Genomic DNA, 20,230 nt, shown 5'->3' with positions numbered 1-20,230 from the left:
CCCCGCTGCCAGGGGCTGGGACACCCCCCACCAGACCAGGTTGCTCAAAGCCCCGTCCAGCCGGGCCTTGTCGCGGCTGTATGGAGTGCCCCGCGCCCCCCCTGCCACCCACCCCCCCCGGCCCGCGCTCCCCGCCTGTTCCCGCCTTCTGGGTTTCCTCCACATGGATAAAACATTTTCCCTCAAGCCGGGAGCTGACTGCCTGGAACGGGTGAAGGAGACAGCACGGCGAGCAGGCCAGGAGTAGGATGCCGGTCCGCTGGGGCCAGCTCGGCAGCCTCGGCTAATTACCGTCAGGAATTCGGTATTTCATATCTTAAAAAAAACCAAACAAACCGTCTCGGAGCAAACCGTACCGGCAGCGACGGGGTACGATGAGGGGAACCGCCAGGGGGGCGGGGCCCACCCCAAGAGACCGCCCCCCGCCCCGCCCCATGGCAGCGGCTTCGCCGGGGCCGCGGGCAGTGGGCGGGACCACGATGAAGGGGGCGGGGCCTCTCGCCGTCGCGGCGGCCGCCCCGGCCACGTGACACCGCCCCCCCCCCCCCCTCCTCCGCTGCTCTCCCGGGTCATATGCCGGGGGCGGGGCGGGCCCGCGCGCTGCTCCTCAGGGCTCTGCTGTGGTCGCGCCGCGGGGTCCAGCGGCACCGGTTCCCTCCGTCCCTCCCTCCGCCCGCCTGTGCGTCCCCGCCGCAGCGCCATGTCCCTCGCCGCGGTGGCCCGGGGCCTGGCGCTGGCCGCCCTGCTGGTGCTGAGCCCGGCGGGGGCAACCCGGCAGGCGCGGAGGCCCAACGTGGTGCTCATCCTCACCGACGACCAGGACGTCTGCCTGGGCGGCATGGTAACCCCGCGGCTGCCCTGGTTTCCCCGCGCGTTGGGCGTGCGGGCCGGTGGGGAGCGTTGCGGGAGGCCGCGCCCTCGCCGAGGTGCTGCTCGCCACCCGCCGAACATGCATAGCCCGGCTCCGGGCTGGGGGGACCGGGAGAGGGCGGAGAGCACCCGCCGTGAAGCAAGAGTCGCTCCGGCCGCGGAGGAGGTGACAAGCGGGGCAGCCAGGGCCCAGCCCGCAGCCGGGGACAGGGCGGCTCTCCGCGGCCTCAGGCCGAGTTGCCCCCGGGGGTAGCGTGGTGCCCCGGGGCCGCTGAAGGGAGCATCATGGTGGGCTTGCCTGGGCGAGCGAGGCGTCCCTGGGAAGCCACAGAGGCTCAAGGGGGTCCAGGCTGGGGTTTCCTGAGCGCAGGCTCTGCAGCTGCAGGTGGTCCCCGAAATCTCCCTGTACTTCAGCTGTCTCGGGCTGACTTGTGTAACTGCTGCGGTCGTGCGAGGCCCCAGCGAAAAGGCAATGCGCATGGCTTGCCTGGGCAATGCCTAAAAGCTGTGGTGGTGGGCCTTCTTTCAGCAAGTCATGTGCCTGCTGCAACTCCGCCGCTTTACCTAGCGCCCTTGCGTTTTTAGCTGATTTTGGTTTGGTATCTTTCTTCCAGACCCCCCTAAAGAAGACCAATGCTCTCATTGCGCAGATGGGAATAACCTTCCTAAATGCAGTAAGTGTTTACATTAACTCTCTGAACTTCTGAGGTATGTGCGTTTGTGTAGTTTGTGTCTGAAATAATCTAAAATCTCAGAACTGGTAAGAGTTTTATGAAGTCTGTACATACGTGTATGGTTTTTTTAAGTTCAGTCCCTAACTACTTTTAGGTCTCAGAATGAATATAGCTCTAGGTCACATTCAGAATCTGAGAGGGAGAGTTTCGCTTCCTAAAAGTACTTGTGCTGACTTCCTTAAGATGTAGAGTAAAATTGAGTAATCTGAATGTTTTTACTAAAAACTGAGAAGCATTTGAAGAAGCTACTTAAAACTTTCAGCTTTGTGCATGCTGAAAACTCACTTTTCTCATATTCTGTTGTATGTTCATTGGAGTGAATGAACTAACAACCAGTATTTTAATGGCCAGTTGCTACTGTGTAAGAACTGCATCTAATCTGTGGGGGCTGGGAAGGTTGAAGGCCGTGTGCTGCAGAAACCTAAAACCAGATTCATGTGCAGCTTTTCACTAGTGAAAATACTTGGGCTGTAATTCTGTATTTCCAGAAAAAAGTATGCTTCAATGTTAGTGAACTTCTTAATTGCCTGATATTTCAAAACTAGATTTTGAGGGAAAAATGTTTTACATTGTCAGCCTTGTATCTCTTTATTTGGTCTTTCCAGTACGTTCCCAGTGCGCTTTGCTGTCCCAGTCGAGCTAGCATTTTAACAGGAAAATACCCACATAATCATCATGTTGTCAATAACACCCTCGAAGGAAACTGTAGCAGCAAGTTATGGCAGAAGATTCAAGAACCATACACCTTCCCAGCGCTGCTCAAAACTATGTGTGGTTATCAAACGTTCTTTGCTGGAAAGTATTTGAATGAGGTATTTTGTGCTTATTTTTTGTTTTTACTGAGATGCAATTTATTTGCATTTGTCCACCTTTCTAGAACATTCAGTGATTTTTACATTTGTAGCTGATAGTGGGTCCCCAAAATGTTTAAAATGGTGTTACTTGGATAAAACAGTTCTCTTTGTGATAAATACGATGCAAAGTTCAAGTCTTTAACTTAACTTGGTTAAAATCAGGCTCTGTAGGTGCCTGGATGTTTTTAAAAGTTAGTTTTGAAAGGATGATGGAATCCAAAGACTTTTTTAGTATGTTCAGATGTGCTAATTTTTAGAGATGATTATTTTAATGACTGAGGGAAATGTGATATTGAAGAACACCATCAAGCCAGTGCCATACCAAGCACAATGTTAGAATAATGTTAAAGAAAAAAATCAGTTAGTCTCAGTATTCCTGACTGATATATCCCCTTGAATCAGAGGACTATTTTCTTTATAACAGTAAATATGGTATTTTAAGTATTAAACGTCCACTGAGGCAAATTCATTGGGAGAACAGAAATTATCAGAGCTCTTCACAGAGGTTACTCAACCTTTTATTATCAAATCACTTGTACATGTGTGCTTTTGGTTTTTTTTTGTTTTTGTTTTTAACTAAGCAGTGGTTTGTAGGAGTTTATGGTAAGCTGGAAAATTCAGCACTGAAATCTCTAAGATCAGGTGTTCCTCTTGTGTGATGGAACTGTTTGGAGCTAGATGAGTTACAGCGTTCTTAACAGCATTATTTTCCTTGTATCTCTTGGTGGAAAATGGGAGTATAATAGAATAATGGAACGCGAATTTTCGTAGCCAGCTACAAACTTGTTTCTGCTGGTGTTATTGAGCAGGGAGGGGAAGGGAAACTTTTCTGGCTTCATCCGAGCATCCCTTGACTCAGCATAGTCTCCTGTCGCCACAGTTGGGCAAGCCACGTAGATGGGAGAGGGCAGCCCTGAGAAAACCCGTTGTGTTGCTCTGAGGCACCCTCTGTTTTGAGTTTGGCACTGATTCAGCAGCTACTTCCCCTTTTTTTGCTGGCTTAAAGGCTAGTTGTTGCGGATTATTTGGCAGCAAGGTGACAAGAGGCTAGCATTGCTGGGAAGTTCATACCCCCTGTTTGGGGAGGATGATGGAAGCTGTTGGTCTATATGAAGTTTTCTTCAGTATCTTGTGAACTGTTATCACAAAGCTTAAGGGTGTCTTGTCACTTGCGTGTTTTGATCACGTCTCATTACCTGATGAAGTACCGTATGTTCTCCAGGATCTCTGCATATTTTCATGTGCAGAGTAGAACAGAGAATAAAATTTAAATTTTATTGGTGAACGCCAAGCTTTCAGTCACTGTCTTTCTAGTTATTTAACCCTGGTCTTTTCAACAAGCTGTACATGTTTTTATATGCATATAAGTTGTTTTTTTTCCATTCTGAAACTGAATTTGGCTTAATGAGGTTTCTGACTAGTGTTGAATAAAGCACATGAATATGAAACATAATTTCTAGCTTTTATTCATCATAATTGAAACTGTGAGTCACGGTCTGTCTTTTTTTCAGTACGGAGCAGAGGATGCAGGGGGAGTAGGTCATGTCCCTCCTGGATGGAGTTTTTGGTATGCTTTGGTATGTCACTGTTCTTTTTTAAAAATACTTAATTTCAGTTGCTTTGTAGTTCAACTCGTGTCCTAACTTTGCTGGTCGTGAAAGAGCAGGCAAATAGTATCTAAAAACTTAATGCAAATTTTCTTCCCTTTTTTCCTCTATTGCATGTCAGATCCTTGGCTTTCACAAAAGCTACTCTTCCTAAGGTGCCTGGGGAAAAACCCCTATTTGTAAAGCCGAAGCAATGTGAGATAGCACTAAGATGAGTTGTGTTGTTGGAGACTAGTTCTGAGAATTCTTGTGGTGTCCTTGTGACAAATGCTTAGAACCTAGAAAATGCGTGTTGCCAGCTCATTTTGATTATTGCAAGTAATCAATGTCCATGTTACTTTGCATAAATATGCACGCAACTTTTCTTTTTCACAGGAGAAAAATTCAAAGTACTACAACTATACTCTTTCAGTAAATGGCAAAGCACGAAGGCATGGTGAGAACTACAGTGTAGATTATCTGACAGATGTACTGGTAAGAAATTTTGCAACACCTGTGTTATAGAAACCGCTTATGACCAGATAATGCCTCATGCTGGGGGCTTGGGGAGGGGTGGGGATGATAATTTGTTAGGCTGTATTAGTTCATAAATACATGATTGTGCTGTCGTGATGGTGGGTGGGCATTAATCAGCAGAACAAGATTCTGGGAATATTTAGAAATGAAAAGTTTGTGTGCATGAGCTGTGGAGAGGAAAGGGATTCCAGCTGCCCATTTGCTAGCCAGTAGCCTCACTGAGAGGTTAATACTGAGTGCTGTGGTGCATGAGGAACATGATGCATGCAGGCAATGTCTTAAATTACTTCATAGAAGGATATATTTCATTACAATACACAACTTGGGTAACAGATTAGCTGGGCCAAGATTTCAGTGGGAAGTTAAGCGTGTAAAAATAACTTCACACCATGTTTTGTTTGTTAGATATGATGATGTGATCTTGTAATCTTTTAACTAGTCAAACTGATAACTTGGACATATCAAAGGCTAATCGATCCGTCGTACTGTGTAAGGCAATGTATGGACTGTGCCAAAATGTAGCTGATAAGGGGTGTCTTCAGTGTTTTTATGCTCTTAATGTAAAGAGAGGTAACAAAGATAAATACTAAAAGGAAAGTTGGAAGAGTTACTTTAGCTCTCTTGAGGCCCTGTTTAGCAAGTAATATTAACTTGGAGGGGTTTTTTTGGGGGGGAGGAATTGTTCCCCCTGCCCTCCAAGCTGAAGTCTCTATTTGACATGCTGTTACAGTGTACGAGAGATAGTGCTGGGAGCTCACATGCAGCACTCGCGGAAAATTTGTCTCCAAGAAGTCCCCTCATGCAGTCAATTTCTAGTTTTCCATTGAGACCCTAATGAGTTTCATTCCAGTGGGTTCTTGAACATCGACAGCCGCCTACTAGGAACAGAACTGGTTGATGTTTCTTAGGGTACTGAACAGCTGTCTGATTAAATTTAGATTTACACTGTCTAAAGCTAGATTGGAATTGATAAGCCAGAAGTGAGACTATCCTATTACTGGCATTGTACTGGTCTTTTTTGATCCTTCAGCAGCTTGTAAGCATTTTGACCAACAGGTCATTGATGCATAAACCTCTTAGTTGTCGTGTGGTACTCATTGATACAGCAGTATATTATGATTTTCAGTATGTTGCATTCTACCTTCTGCCTGTAGTTAACAAATATGTATTCAGCATTTGAGAGCTAGTGTTTCATTCACTCCATGGGCAGTGCACAGGAGTAAGTTGTTTATGCAAAGTTCCTATGTCCCTTGATGTGATGCACAAGGTTTTTTGTCCTAAGGACATCTGGGTACTTAAGTCTGGTATTTTAAGAATCTGAATACCTGAATCTGTCTGCTGCAGTCCTGACATGTAGCAGTTTAAGCTCCTAACAAAATCTAAGTGAATTTACCTATGTCATACTGGTTTCTAAACTTCACACTGTTCTTATTCTCCCTTAATGCTATTGTCATATAACTGGTATCCAGCCCTACCTGCTTAGATGTACAAGTTAGGAGGAAGGAAGAGGAGGGAATTCCTTGTGTATTGTTTCTTCTAGAGAAAAAAAATTATATTCAAAATGGGATATACTAATCAGACAGTAAAGGAAAATGTTGCAAGATTTGAATAGTGAAGAACTCCTCTGCAAGTAATACCTAGGAAGCTTTAATTTCAAAAGCTAACCAAGGGAAAGCCAAAATGGAACTCACAATCGCTTCTAACTTGCTACTTGAAACGAAAATGAAAGTCAGTGAAGTGGTGTGAGTGAGTGGAGTCTGGCACTCTCCTTCATTAGAGCTTCCAGCTTCACCAGCAAAAACGTGACACCGCTTAGAAACGAGGAGCTTGTTACAGAATGAGCCTACGCTACAAACAGTGAGGCTGAAAAACTTTTTCAGAACTATTGCTATTTCTGAAGACGTTTGAAACTGCGAAGCTGTGATCTGTCAGGCAGGAGATGGCATCTGAGAGCCTCAGAAAGACTCAGATTGTGTTAGAGAAAGCTCCAATTTTACTTGATGAAAGCAGAGTTTAGGTGGATTTTGTTGATACTTGGAATAAGCACAAACTTTTGATGAGCTTTCCAGATCTCAATAATGCAAAGGTCTGATGTAGAAAGCTGTTCAGAGATGTGGGACAAATGATTTGTTTAACATGAATACTTGGGATTTTTGTATCACTGAGCTGCTATTTATCCAGAGCTGCTCTTCTGGACATTTGTAGATGAGCAAGCAATAAGTTTCTGAGAGTTTAAACGTTCCCAGCACTACTGAGCTCTAAAGAAGTTATGTCTAGTTTGGATTTTTCAAATACTTGCTGTTTTTCTTTGGAGGTGTGACATTTCTTCTCTAACAAAACTGTTCACAGGCCAACATGTCATTGGACTTCTTGGAGTATAAATCTAATTTCGAACCTTTCTTTATGATGATCTCAACCCCAGCACCACACTCCCCTTGGACTGCTGCTCCACAGTATACAAAGAGCTTTCAGAATGTCAGTGCACCAAGAAATAGCAATTTTAATATTCATGGAAAGGTAAGATAACTAGCAAGAATCTGCATAGGTTATTCTAGATTTTTGAGAGCAGTAGGCAATGACCCTGACTTGCATGTTAGGTTTAAACAGCAAGAAGAATAGGCTAACACCATGACTACTGGTTATTTAGTTATGTTAATCAGCTTTTCAAGGTAAGATATATTTATTGTGACTTTGAGATATTTGCATACTAATATCTTGTAAATTAAAAAAATTGTAGTGGCAAAAATACAATGCAATTACGATTGATAAATGCAAAAAAGTTAATTCCCTGTCCAATTTCCAGACTGTTCTGAAGCTCTTAAAATGTTCTTTTCATTGCTCTCGGTATGTTCAGGAGAACACATAAGTAATGTGCTGCACAAAGGCTTACGGGAAGAATGAGGTGAGCTCTGTCTTCCTGCTCACATCTGCTCAAGTGGGTGGGTGGTCAATTACTTGAGCTTACGGCAAAGCTGCCCCTACATGACGAGCGTATCGGGCTAACCAGAGGACTTAGTGAAATCATGAACCACAGGGCCTGGGGTCACTAAGGACTTCAAAAACTTGCCTTATATTTGTTGAAGTAACCTGTAACCAGAATTGCTGAGACTAATGTTACAAACTTGCAGACATCCTTGTGGTAGGGCAGTGCCTTCCGCTGCCAGTAAACTTGGCCAAATATGGTCTAGCTCAGACTAATCCGCTACTACTTACTCTGCCAATAAGTGAAAGTGAAAGTCACAAACAGCTAATCTGGTGAGATATTTAACTTACAGAGGTTTTGTTGTTTTGATTCAATTAGTTTAAAATGTAGATGTCGTGGTTTAGGCCAAACCAGCTAATGTTCAGCGTTCAACTGATTCACTTCAAGATACCATTGTCTAAATGCCTGTCTGGAGCAGCACAGTGATACCTCTTCTAAGAGCACTGTGACTCTTGTACTACAGGGTGAAACTTGTTTTTAGCAGGGGTTTGTAGTTTGCAAAATGACCGTGTGCTTATCAGCATGATATAAAAACATGAATGAAAGGGGAGAAAAGGATTGCAAGCAGTAACAAATACTTTAGTCCAACCTGTTAATTATCGAACTAGGGAGTGGGAATCAGACTTCTTTTTTCTCCGTAAAAGGATCCCTAACTTTGTCTTAGACTCCATCTCTGTAATAACTGAATGCTTTTAAAATAGTGAGCCAGAAATAACTTGACGAGCAAAGTCAGCAGCTAGCCAAAAAATAGTGTGGGAGTTCCCTTATGTGGGGCAAGAGCAAAAGCTCTGCATATGCCTATATAATACAAAGCAAAATAACAGACTTACTTAATGTTTGGTAGTTAATGTCTGTGGATACAGCGCTCTTACTAGATTTCACAATAGCAACAGACTAGCATTACCCTTCTTAGACACAATATAGCGAAGATCATTAAGAGTGTGCATTTCTGTAATTGGCGGTGTTGTGATCTTGAAGCCTAACTCTTTGAGCTTCACTGTTTTCTAGGGCAAGTACAATTCCTGCAATAGCAATAAACATGTATGTAGGCTCAGACCCTCAAGTCATCGATGTTGTAATGCTTGCTAGACAGTCTTGCATTGTATAGTCTTGATTCCTAAATTAATGTTGCCTAGCTTCCTCATACAGTATGTGGGCCGGGGGTACTACAAGGAGCCATCTAGGCAGTATGTCTGCATGAAAAATAGGAGTTAAGCTGTTGTCAGAGTCTGGCTAGTGATGTGCACTTTAACTTCTGCTTAGGATCCTCAGCTGTGAACTATATCAAATGATGGGTAGCTGTCTGGTTTCCCAAGCAGGACTATTGATAGCCCAGATTAGTGTTTTATCTAAGCTGTTCTGAGAGACAAGCTGATTAAGATCAGTGTTGGGTATTTCTCTTGCATGCGTTGTTTCCTGCATGTTTGGAGCACAGCTGTGTTCAGATGTGTTCAGTTGGCAAGATATGGTATGCTGTCTCAAGATCTCCTAAAATTTCTTTGAGAATGCGACACAGGGAGGCAGGAGGGTTGGTGGACAGCTTTGTATGTAACCGGTGAAAGAGACTTGACAGGGACTGACACGGAAGCAGATTTGAGGGCTCTGAGTCAGTGTGAAGTTTATTGAAATCCACAAAGGCATTTAGGTGCTGCGTGAAGTTTTTGAAAGGTCGGAAGAACAAAATACTCCAGAAAAGAGGAAGATTGTACTGCACTAGGTGACTTATCCATCTGAGATAGTTGTGCCTCTCTTAAGCCCACTTATTGTGAAAGGTGGCTGATGCACAGGTGATATTGCCAGCTCCTTTGTTCTCTGAAGAACTTCTGCTGAGCTGGGGATGGTATTTGTGATGTTTTTCCTTATTTTTTTCATCTCTCAACCTACACACAAGTCCTAGGTGTTTGGTCTTGATTATGCTGTGTTTTCTTGCTGAGACAGACTTAGCATCTCTTCAGAGAATTGTTTTACAACTACTATAAAAGAGAGATCTCAATACAACTGAATTAAAAAAAACTGGACAAGTCTCCATGCCAAAAATATTTCCTTCAGTCGGCAAGTACTGAAAACAGGAGAACTGAGTAATTGCAGAAGATGAGTCACTTCATTGTGAGTTCCTAAAGCCTGAGCCTGTTCAGAGTCACTTGCTTGTGACAGGAGGGAAATTGCGTAACGAGAGGCTCTACCGAGAGGAGTGACCAACTAAATACAGGCTCAAGCTGAGGGTGATGAGAGGGTCATCTCTGACCTACTAAATGAAAAAGTGTAAAGCTGCATTGACATAACTTTCTCCTTTATTCTGCTTCCCACTAATACTAACCTTCAGGTTGGTCACAACAGACCTTCCCATGTATGTGTACAGCAGCTGACCCAGTTCAGACTGGTGCTTCAGGATGTGGGAGTATCACTTTTCATATGAGTTAGATCATCTCCGTTACTGTGGGGGAATGGGTGAGGGGAGAAGGGGAGGGGCTGTTTCTGAGAGTCGTTGATGCGGCTGGAAGAATCAATAAGGCTTCTGCTACAGTAGTGCTCTTGTTCTGGAGTCAAAAAATACAGATAAAATGGTAATGTTTTTGTACCCCTCAGTAGTCTCCAGCCCTGAGTTCACAGGCTACCAAGAATCTGGTAGTGACACTATCACAGATCTTTGTCCTCACCTGTCCATAAATTAGGTAGTCCTAATTGCTTTTGATGCAGGAGTTTCTCCCCACCTCTCTACCTATGCTAGGATGCTTACCAATCTTAGTCCCAAAAAGGACCTTACTTTGAGAACCGAGTCCAATCTTACAATGCCGCTCAATCCTTCAGATTTTTTTCATCAGACCTGTCTCAGGCTATCAGACTGTTTTATCTCTGGGAGAACCTTCCCTAGCTCCTTTCACAAATTTCCCTGAACCGCTTTGAAAAGATCCACAGCTATTTTCTTCTCACCAAGGGCTTAGCATAATGGAGCTGTAATACATTCTACTCTTGTAACTTAGATTTTTACATGAACCAAGAGGGAAAATTGGAGTCAGGTCAGTCTGACAGCATTGCCTGTCCCTTTCACAGCAGTCATGTGGATGTTTTACCCTGAACAACATTTCCGTTGTAATTGGCCTAAGAAAGTTTTAAAACCTGGTACTTCTCTCCGACGCTAATCTTTTTGTCTTTTTTTATTTTTCTTTAGAACAAGCACTGGTTAATTCGACAAGCAAAGACTCCAATGACGAACTCTTCAATACAGTTTCTTGATGATGCTTATAGAAAGCGGTGAGAATTTTTTTTTTGTTGCTTAAGATTTCTACTCAGAACTTTTATTGCTTTTTAAAAAAAGAAAAGGTATTTTTTTAAAGGGTTGTAATAAGTCTGACAATAGATGTCAAATTACCTGTAGTAGTTCTCTGGCATCTGTCTTAGCAGACCTGACTTTCTGTTTACTTTTTTGAAAGAAACTTGTCATTGACTTCAGAAATATTTTGCTCCCAAATGCTGCCATCATTTATCATAAAAAAGACTAATCACGTTCAGTGTGTCTACTGCTTCTCTTTTTGTGCACAACAGGTTTTCATAAAAAATGGCCTTACCTTCTACTTCACTTGAATTCCAGATACTTACATGATGTACATCAAATGTGATTGATTTATCTGCCAGCTAATCGGATTTATTAACCTTGGCTCTCAGTCTGTGGTCTTTTTACATGGGAATACATGTAAATACCTGTACATAGCTGCCTTTTTACAAGGCAGGTGTTTGATTCCCTTTTATGAAAGGGGATGTGGGGAGTAATGTGAAGATACAACTTGTTCCCTCTTTTTAGTAGATAAGACGGGTATTTCTTTACACTGTAGGTGTATTTTCTTTAAAAGCTCTGAAACAAACACAAGCTTAACTTTAAGTGTTAAACTCCATTTTGAGTGGTTATCAGGCATTTGTTTGTCACTTTAGAGATGGAAAACCAAGGTTTTTTCAGGCTCTTGCTTTATAAAACATGAAGGTAAAATTATGCAACAAAATCTTAAATGAAGCCTGGAGACAACAGGATCTAAGAAATTAATAACTCTAGTTAGTTCAGCGTAATACTAGTCTGGAGGCTTGTTATTGATTTATCAGAAGTAGTCACTTGTCACAGGGTTTGCTGTTGAGACAAAGGAAAGAATAACTTGTAGCTGTTCAAGACTTTAGACACCCTGGAATAATGGACCCTGATATTACATAAGTAATACAAAATAGCTGATGTAGTTTTCAAGCAGAAAGGATCCCATATAGACAATTAAATTCATGGCAGTATTGATTTTTAACATTAAAAACTACATATAAAGATTTAATAACAAGTGACCTTGCAGGAGATAAGTCTGACTCTTTCCCACCGCGTTGCTTCAAAGTTGGTCTTGACTGTCTCCAGATAAGAAGTAATCGGCATTTTGGCGTCTTTCTCAGACACTACAGAATAAAATCAACAAGAACTGAAGACAAACAGTCTTTTTCTATCTGAAATTGCAGCCTAAAAAAGTACAGTGTAGTAATCTATGAAGTTTGTTTTCAGAATTTGCAAGCAAAATAATTCACTTGCAGTACATACACTGTTGACTTGAAGCAGAATACAAATGCCCTACCTGCAGTCAGAATTATTCTAAATTTTTCATGCTGTAATATGAATTACTTTGTTCCTGTGTAGGTGGCAAACTCTGCTGTCAGTAGATGACCTGATAGAGAAACTAGTGAAGAAACTGGAACTGAACGGAGAATTAGACAACACGTACATCTTTTACACATCAGACAATGGCTACCACACTGGTAAAATTTTCAGTGCTTATGAACAGTTGTAGAAGATCCAGGAATTGCATAACATTTCACCCTCATGACCACTCCAGAAACACTGTGGAAAACTGTAGACATGAGAAGTACTGATCTGAGTTACAAACCAATCTGGAGTTGCAGTGTGGGGTGTTTTATTTTTTGTTTGGTTGTGGTTTTTAGCATTAATGCCTACCGCTGTATCCCAGTATACGTAAAATTAGAACAGAAATGGAGGAAGGATCTCTGTTCTGTAGAGGAAGAGTTGTCATGAAAGAGCTAACCAGTAAAAATCTGTCAAAGACCTGTCTATATCATGTTGTACAACTGAAAATGCAGTAGCGAAGCTGTTAGACTTTGTAAGATACGGCTTACACTTTGAAGTTCTTTGTTCCTATCCTCCGCTTTATTAATGTAGTTCAGGTTAAGAACCTCTTCTGACTTCTTAAAAAAATTGGTTGCTGGAAATTATGTAACACAAGACTCTTAAAATGTAAAACAAGAAGCCATTTAACTCTTTCCATTTTCTATTGTCTAGGCCAGTTTTCTTTGCCAATAGACAAACGGCAGCTGTATGAGTTTGATATCAAAGTTCCATTGCTAGTTCGAGGACCAGGGATAAAGCCAAATCAGACAAACAAGGTAAGAAAGAAGTGAAATCAGGGTATGGATTTACTTTTAATATTGTGTCACAGTTATCAACTTTAGGTAATAATTTGTCCTGCATATATCTCAATCAAATATCTGGAGTGGTAGAAAGTGCAAAGACATTCTAAAAAGCTGTGTGTTTTTGCTTGAATCAGTAAATTTATGTAATTGCAGGCCACAAAAATAAACAAAGTGTGAAGCTCACCTTCCAAAGACCCTGCCATTGCTTTCAAATGTTACAGGGTCCTTCAACCTATAAAGATGAAATTAAGTAGTGTTTAGGGGTGCTTAAAATTACAAGTGCTTAAAATACAGAAGTCTCATTATTACATCTGTTAGGTTCTGGTCTTCTGAAGTAAGTTTTCCTCACCCTGCAGATGCTTGTTGCAAATATTGATTTGGGTCCCACTATTCTGGATATTGCGGGGTATGACTTGAATAAGACCCAGATGGATGGGATGTCACTATTGCCACTGTTGGTAAGTAGACATACAGGGATAGTAACTGGTAATTCTTGCAGGGGTTATTCTTCACTGTGAATATGATTTCCTTTGATAGACTAGGTCGACTCATAACCCAGATTCTTCCCTTCATGTCATTTTCACATGGGATGTTCATAGCTTAGTGAAGAAAAGTAGATAAGTAGGTATCTTGTTTAAATGCCAATGTATTTTTATAAGCCCTACAACTTAGTGGTCATTTTGTAATAGAAAGCTCTGTCATCCTTAGGCTAACACTGCCATTTGTAATAATTCCTGTTTTGAGGGCTGTGTATTGTTTCCACCTTGCATCTTCCCTCCCCTTTTCCTTAGGATTTCTCAGTATAGGTGTAGGAGAAAAGCAGTCTGCTCTTATTTAAATCTTTCGTTTGCCTCAGTTTTCAGTAGAACTACTGTTTCCCCCTAAATTCTGGAAAAATGCATGTGGTGTTTTGAAAAGTAAATATGACCTTTGCAATAAGTGAGCAGAAGCCTATTTAAATAAAGCTGCTTGCAGCTGATCCTTTTAGTTTTAATTAAATTTAGTCTATAAATTGAAGGCAGCTTACCTGGAAACGTAGGAGATCATCCAGATTTAAAACAGTGCTTTGCTTTTAAAACCTTGTATCTAAATCTTAAGCTGTTCTTTCGACAGAAGCAGGTAAAAGGCATCTAGTTTAAACTGAATGGAATCAAAACTGTGAAACTCATTGTTTTTCTGTATATGCCTGTGATGGTACTATATATTAACTTTAAACTTCCCTCTCCCTCTGTCTTTTAAAATGCAGCTGCAAATAGCGCAGCTTAAAACTTAGTTGCTTCTTAAAGCTGTTTATCTTTTCTTACGCCAAGGGTATCTTTTTTTCCATCTGTTGCAATAGTCTGATATAAACCAAAGTGAAACAGCCTCGTTACAGGGATCTTGTCTGTAATATAGTATTATCTGGCTGTGTGGCTTCTCTTGGGTATTACTGCACGATTCTTTATAAATTGAAGATAGCACTTTAAACCCTTACAAGAAGGTACGCTTACATTTTTGGAGTTGGATCCTTGTCTTTCAGTTACACAAGACATTCTAACCTAAGGCTAAATATTATTTTAAGACTGACTCAAACTAGGGACCACAACTCCAACTGCCGTGTAAGCAGTGAGCAGCATTAGTGTTATACCAGGTATGGAGGATTTCTTCTGTTTCACAGTGCAGTGGATACTAAGTCAAGTTAACCTCTTGTCCTAGAGAGGAGACAAAAATGTGACGTGGAGATCAGACTTCTTGGTGGAGTACCAAGGAGAAGGATACAACGGCAGTGATCCTACCTGTCCTGGCCTAGGACCTGGAGTCACGGTAACCAAGACAAGATCTGTTACATGTTAGAAAATAGCTGCTGAATTAAACGTCTTTGCTGTGTGGGCTAACCTGGTTCTATAAGTAAGCTCCCAGTGTCTTGGTAAGTAGGAGCTAGCTCTGTAGGTCCAGTGCAGCATTTAAGAATCAGAGGGGGACATCCAGCCATGCGGAACTGATGTGTCAATATGACCATACAGAACACAGTCACCTTCTCAGTGGGAATCTGTAGGGCCTCAGGGCTGGAGGTGTGGGCTTGGCAAAGCGGATGGCAGCAACATCGTGTTCTTTCTAAACTTCCAGTGACCTCGTCACACAATTCTTATCTGTATCTATTATTAAGTCACTAGCTACTTCCTGAATCAAAGAAGGTTTGCTTTAAGTAAAGCATCCCATTGATGTTGTCTTTAGTAGTGTGTTTTGTGCTGTTCTCTTCAGTGTATTTACATTTGCTTCTCCAATAAATGCATTGAATTATGATGAGTTTAATAACAAAACTTTCTCAAATTTAGAAAAGCTGAATTTTTGCTTAAAATCCCCAGTGGAGACTTGCATGTGTTAGACAAAGATCCTGGTGTTCATCAGTTAACTGCAGTTGGCTTGAGCTGGTGTAGACTCTAGGAAAAGGATTGCTAGTTCTTTTTTTTTTTTTTTTTTTTTTTTTTTTTTTTTTCCCTGCTCTGAAGTTTTTGTTCGCTGCTCACTTCACAGCACTGCTTCCCAGACTGTGTCTGTGAAGATTCCTATAACAACACATACGCTTGTGTAAGGACACTGTCAGCTTCCTGGGATCTGCAGTACTGTGAATTTGATGACCGGGAGGTAAGTCTCTGTCTGACTAGCAGATGTCAACTGTTTTCAACTGTGCAAGCGACTGTCTGCATTCTTATCTACTCTCAAGGTTTCCATAAAGTACTCCTAAAAGCAGATTAGCATTGCTTGCAGGATAAACAGTGAAATATTTATCTACTGGTGAGAATGTTTGACCAAAACTCTGGTAGGGTTCTGGGAAGAAAAAAAAAAAGAGGGGCGGGAGGGGAATGAGGAAGGGACAATAGCCTAAACTATGCCTTCTTGGTGTCACTGACAGCCTGCTGGGGCTGGGTTCAGTTCTCTGTCCTACCCTAATTCCATGTGGCAGTGTCTTCTGTACAACAAATGTTTTCTGTTACACTGTGCCTCTGCTGTTCTTATGTTCAGCTGCAGCTCTTTTCCGTGGGAAGAACTGAAATCCCAGACTGGTTATTTCTCTTTTATCGCTCACTTGCCTGCCTAACAAAACAAGTATTTAAGTGACAACTGTGAGAAAGGTCTCTAACTGTATCGTCAGTTGGTTGGGTATAAAGGACAGAAACTGTTCAGATCTCACTAGTGGAGCACCCGCTGCAGACAGAAAACTTGGTGTGTTACAGGATGGATCTTTACTTGTGCCTGTTAGCACACAGTTGCTCCAGAGGGAGTGTTGGGTTTGAGGCAACCGGGTCACAAATCTAATAAACTGCATTGTCAGCACATGTGCAATAAATGTATAAATAGCAGGTATCCCCAGTTCACGCCATACAACACTTTCTGGTAGTCTGCAATGAACAACTAAAACCCGGGGAGTAAATTCCACAAGATGTTTTTTTGCATTAAGATAGCAAGAAAGACCATATAGGAGACAAAGATCCCAATTAGCTGACCCTGCCCTTCATTTTTCCACTTTCTGACAATTTATGATGAAGTTAAATGAGTGGTGCAGCTTTCTTCATAAAAGTGGACTCCAAAGTTGGTCTGATAATATACTTCATGTAACTTTATTTCCAGTAAGAAGGTATGTCTGTGGCATTTTTAGGTCACTCAGCTTACCTGGGTCAGCTAAATTAAGACTAACAATATTGGGAAGATGCAGCAATGTGGCTTTTAAAACCTTGCAGTGAACCTTACAAGAAAGCTTGCAACCGAAGTCTGTCCAGATGCATCTTTATCTAAGTTAGACACAATGCAGCCAGTTCTAATCAACATCATCTGCAGTCAGGCCTCCTACTCTAGCACAGACAAAACCTCAGCTGAATTCTTGAGATATGTTTGACTGGAATTTGTCCCACAGAATGCTTCAGAGATCTAACGTACCAAAAAACAAATCTGCCCTGAAATCCTCCAGACAAACCTTCTCAAAGCACACAAAAAAGCTTCCTTGTATTAGGGTTGTAGCACACTTGTATTCAGTGTATTTTATACATGTAGCCAAGACACCTGTCTGACAGCTGGAAGTACCTGATAAGCACATAATGGTGATGTGATGGTCATGAAATTGTGTATTTTGAGATCCATTAATGAAAAGACAGTCTGCTTAGCCACAGCCTCTTGCTCTGGTTTTACAGCACTAAGACAGGTTCCATTTGGGTGTTAGAAAAAAATCTGCAGTGTAGCAGGTAGTACTTTAGGTGGAAGTAAAAACTTTTCTAACAATAGAATACTATCACAAAACTTTAGCCTTACCTACACACTAGCCTGTCTTTGACCACTGAGCTGCATGGCTAAATATAGCTTATGTGTGGGGATGCTGCAGTGTAGTTGAAAATTACATTTGAGACTATATGCTGCCATAGTGTTCTTCCCAAATAATATGATTAAATGTTAATTAGCATTTAGGACTTAATACAGTGCAGGAACTTTCTTCTACAGGTGTTTGTGGAAGTGTATAACTTGACTGCAGATCCACACCAGATCAATAACATTGCTAAAACAATTGATCAAGAAATTCTAGAAAAGATGAACTATCGATTAATGATGCTGCAGTCCTGTTCAGGAGCAACTTGCCGTACACCAGGTGTCTTTGATCCCGGGTAAATGCCAATTCAATTCATTATAATAATACTTTAAATATAACCATAAATACTTTTAAATATAACTATATATTTTTAAAATTAAGCTTTTATAGAGGATATTTATGATGGAATATAACATTACTGACATACGTACTGTTGTTTAATAGAGATGCTTTCTTCATGCTTCTCTTTTTTTATTGTTTAATCTCTATTTTAGTTTAACCTACCAAATATAACTTGATGGTATTAATACTACTACTTTAATCTTGTTGGCCACTGTTGACTTAGAATAGCTGAAGCTTACAGCTGTGCTGACAAGAGACAAGTGACCTCAGGTTTGGCTGCAAATAAGGAAAAGCTCTGCAGGTTTCTGTAGGCAGGAATTTCCCAAATACTTGCTCTGATTGTTCCTGGCGTTGCTGTTAGCAAAACATGTCTCCCTTGAGACCTAAGCTGTATGTATTAGTCAGCTGTTGTAAGTAAATAGCACTTCTTACCTCAAAATTCATTTGGTAATCACTTGGACCAAAGGTTTTTTTAAGCACTGTAAGCTTGTAATTTGATGCAGCAGAGCTGTTAGAATGCATCTCTTGAATGCTTAATGTTATACGTGCCAATATGCTGTTGATATGTTGTAGTTAGTATTTATTTCTTTGGAGACTATCAACTCCTTAGTTGTGTGTCATTATAATTAATCTGTTGTAATATTTGGAGAGACTGTTTCTACTGCGCACTGTTAAGAAAGCAACTATTCACATAGCCTTGTACCAGAACTGTTCTAGAAATAAGCTATTTCTAGAAGTGTTGGTCACTGGGCTAGCTGTAGCTCACACAGACTGTTCCTCTCTATAGGTACAGGTTTGACCCACGGCTCATGTTCAGCAATCATGGTGTTCGGGCTCGGAGGTTTTCTGTACAGTCCTTGTAAGGCACTGAAGAGCCTCCTGCATTCAGCTCCCACTGACCAGTTTCTCCAGTGACTGCAGCAGGTCTGTCTCTGTAACTCTCGCTGATCGCAGCTGGAAGACTTTTAATGGGCTATTCAAACCCTGTTTGGAAGAAAAACCCTTGTCTTTAGCTGGTTGCCTTGTGCAATATGTATATTTTACAGCTGAACTGTAACTCTAAATCATTAGACACAGCTAATCTGTCTTGCTCAGATAGTTGATTACCACCTTTGTCTTTTAAGTACCTTTTCATATCACAGGCACAGAGGTGAACCTATGCCTATGAATCTGAACAGTTTATTTTGTTCTAAAAATCAATAAATATGTATTTGAGTTGGGTTAGGTAGGCAGGTGCTATTGCACAGTAATGCTCACCCATATTCAGCGTCATAGACTTTCTTAAAAGTTATTTTTAATTATAGGTTTCCTGTATCGAGCTCAAAGCTGTTAATGACAACAGCAAACTAGCCCAAAATAGCATAGAAAGGCACTAGTCAAAACTGTAGGATCTGACTAGCAAGTGTCATGTGCAGAATTAAAATCCGTATGTTAAATGTTCTCTTTCAATGAGACCACTTCAAATGAGACCAATTAATTTTGCAGGACAGGTTTGGTAGATTGCAAACAAGAATGTAATTTCAACCTCCTTCTAGTTGGAAATGCTGGAATGGGTTAATATGTACTACTGAAAAAACTCTTAGGGTTTAATATAAGTGAGTTAAACAAAAGAGTGTTGAGACTAACAAGTATTCAAATAAGCGTGCCTGTGTTTTGAGCTAACTCTTAAGCTTGTTTTAATACATGAAGAGCAGTAATACTAAAAAAAAAATCCACAAAAAAACCCCAACCCTGGGTACCACAGTCAAGTTGATCTGTCTCTAACCTCCAAATGTCTTGAATTGTCTAACATCTCATGTTGATTAGATTCTTGAACGTAAATTATTATGAGATCAAACTAGCTAAAAATAAATAAATCATTGCTCACTAGAAGTTAGGCTAGGAGGGCTATTTGAGGCAGTTTAAGTGCTTCATAGAGTGTTGCTTTTTGGTTGAGACATAACTACACAGAACCTGCAGTAAGTGGCCTTCACACCAAAGGACTGACGTCAGATGTCTGACTGCAGTACACTATCACTTGGTTTCCCTTTGGAAGGGCGATGTTGTCTTTTCAACCTTCTGATTAGACTTATCTGAAATGCAGCTATTGCTTGCACCCAAACTTGAGTATCTTTCTAAATCTTGAAAAACACCCAAACTTGCGTTAGCATGTATCTTCTGTATAGATTCACTGGCAAAACGCCCTCTAGAAACACTGAATTGTGTATCTTTTGCAAGACAAGTTCATGTAGTTTGTGGGCAAATCAGCTCTCTTATCGGGCAAGATAATCATTCCCTTGTCAAACAGACTGTGGCACAACTATTTAGTTTTCAGTTAGTTATTTCAGATCTTTTACCCAAATAGAGAGCATGATGGTTTCAACTTCTGTCATGTAAAACTATCTACTAAGTAATCATTAAGTAGGCAACAAAGTACAGCTCTTTCAAAACTGTGAAGGTGCATGCCAGGGTGGCACAATCCCACAAACTGGATACAAGCAATGCTAAAATAAGTTGAACTTCCTTGGCTTTTAATTCTGAAGCACAGAAGTTTCATTCATGTA

The 20,230-nt window shown here is 41.2% G+C and overlaps 1 protein-coding gene and 1 long non-coding RNA gene across 2 annotated transcripts; one reads left to right on the top strand and one right to left on the bottom strand.

Moving 5' to 3' along the window:
* Positions 1 to 700: 700 nt before the first annotated feature.
* Positions 701 to 18,675, top strand: GNS (glucosamine (N-acetyl)-6-sulfatase; the record flags this gene model as incomplete). Its single annotated transcript, XM_082493418.1, has 14 exons — positions 701 to 841; positions 1,485 to 1,544; positions 2,210 to 2,416; positions 3,970 to 4,035; positions 4,441 to 4,539; positions 6,931 to 7,098; positions 10,734 to 10,816; positions 12,222 to 12,340; positions 12,879 to 12,982; positions 13,366 to 13,467; positions 14,705 to 14,812; positions 15,524 to 15,634; positions 17,480 to 17,640; positions 18,475 to 18,675. The coding sequence occupies 14 exons, from the start codon at positions 701 to 703 to the stop codon at positions 18,548 to 18,550; spliced, it is 1,605 nt and encodes a 534-aa protein (XP_082349544.1). The 3' UTR covers positions 18,551 to 18,675.
* On the bottom strand, positions 11,900 to 18,658 carry LOC309679958. The gene is made up of 3 exons (XR_014269861.1): positions 18,588 to 18,658; positions 13,194 to 13,241; positions 11,900 to 11,986 (listed from the first exon to the last, which is right to left on the bottom strand). It is a non-coding gene; the product is annotated as an uncharacterized lncRNA (long non-coding RNA).
* Positions 18,676 to 20,230: the final 1,555 nt, after the last annotated feature.

Source organism: Vanellus vanellus (genome assembly GCF_965231255.1).
Source record: "Vanellus vanellus genome assembly, chromosome: 1".
NCBI classification, from domain to species: Eukaryota; Metazoa; Chordata; class Aves; order Charadriiformes; family Charadriidae; genus Vanellus; species Vanellus vanellus.
Note: the sequence above shows the minus strand (reverse complement) of the source record. Positions and strands in the feature narration are given on the sequence as shown.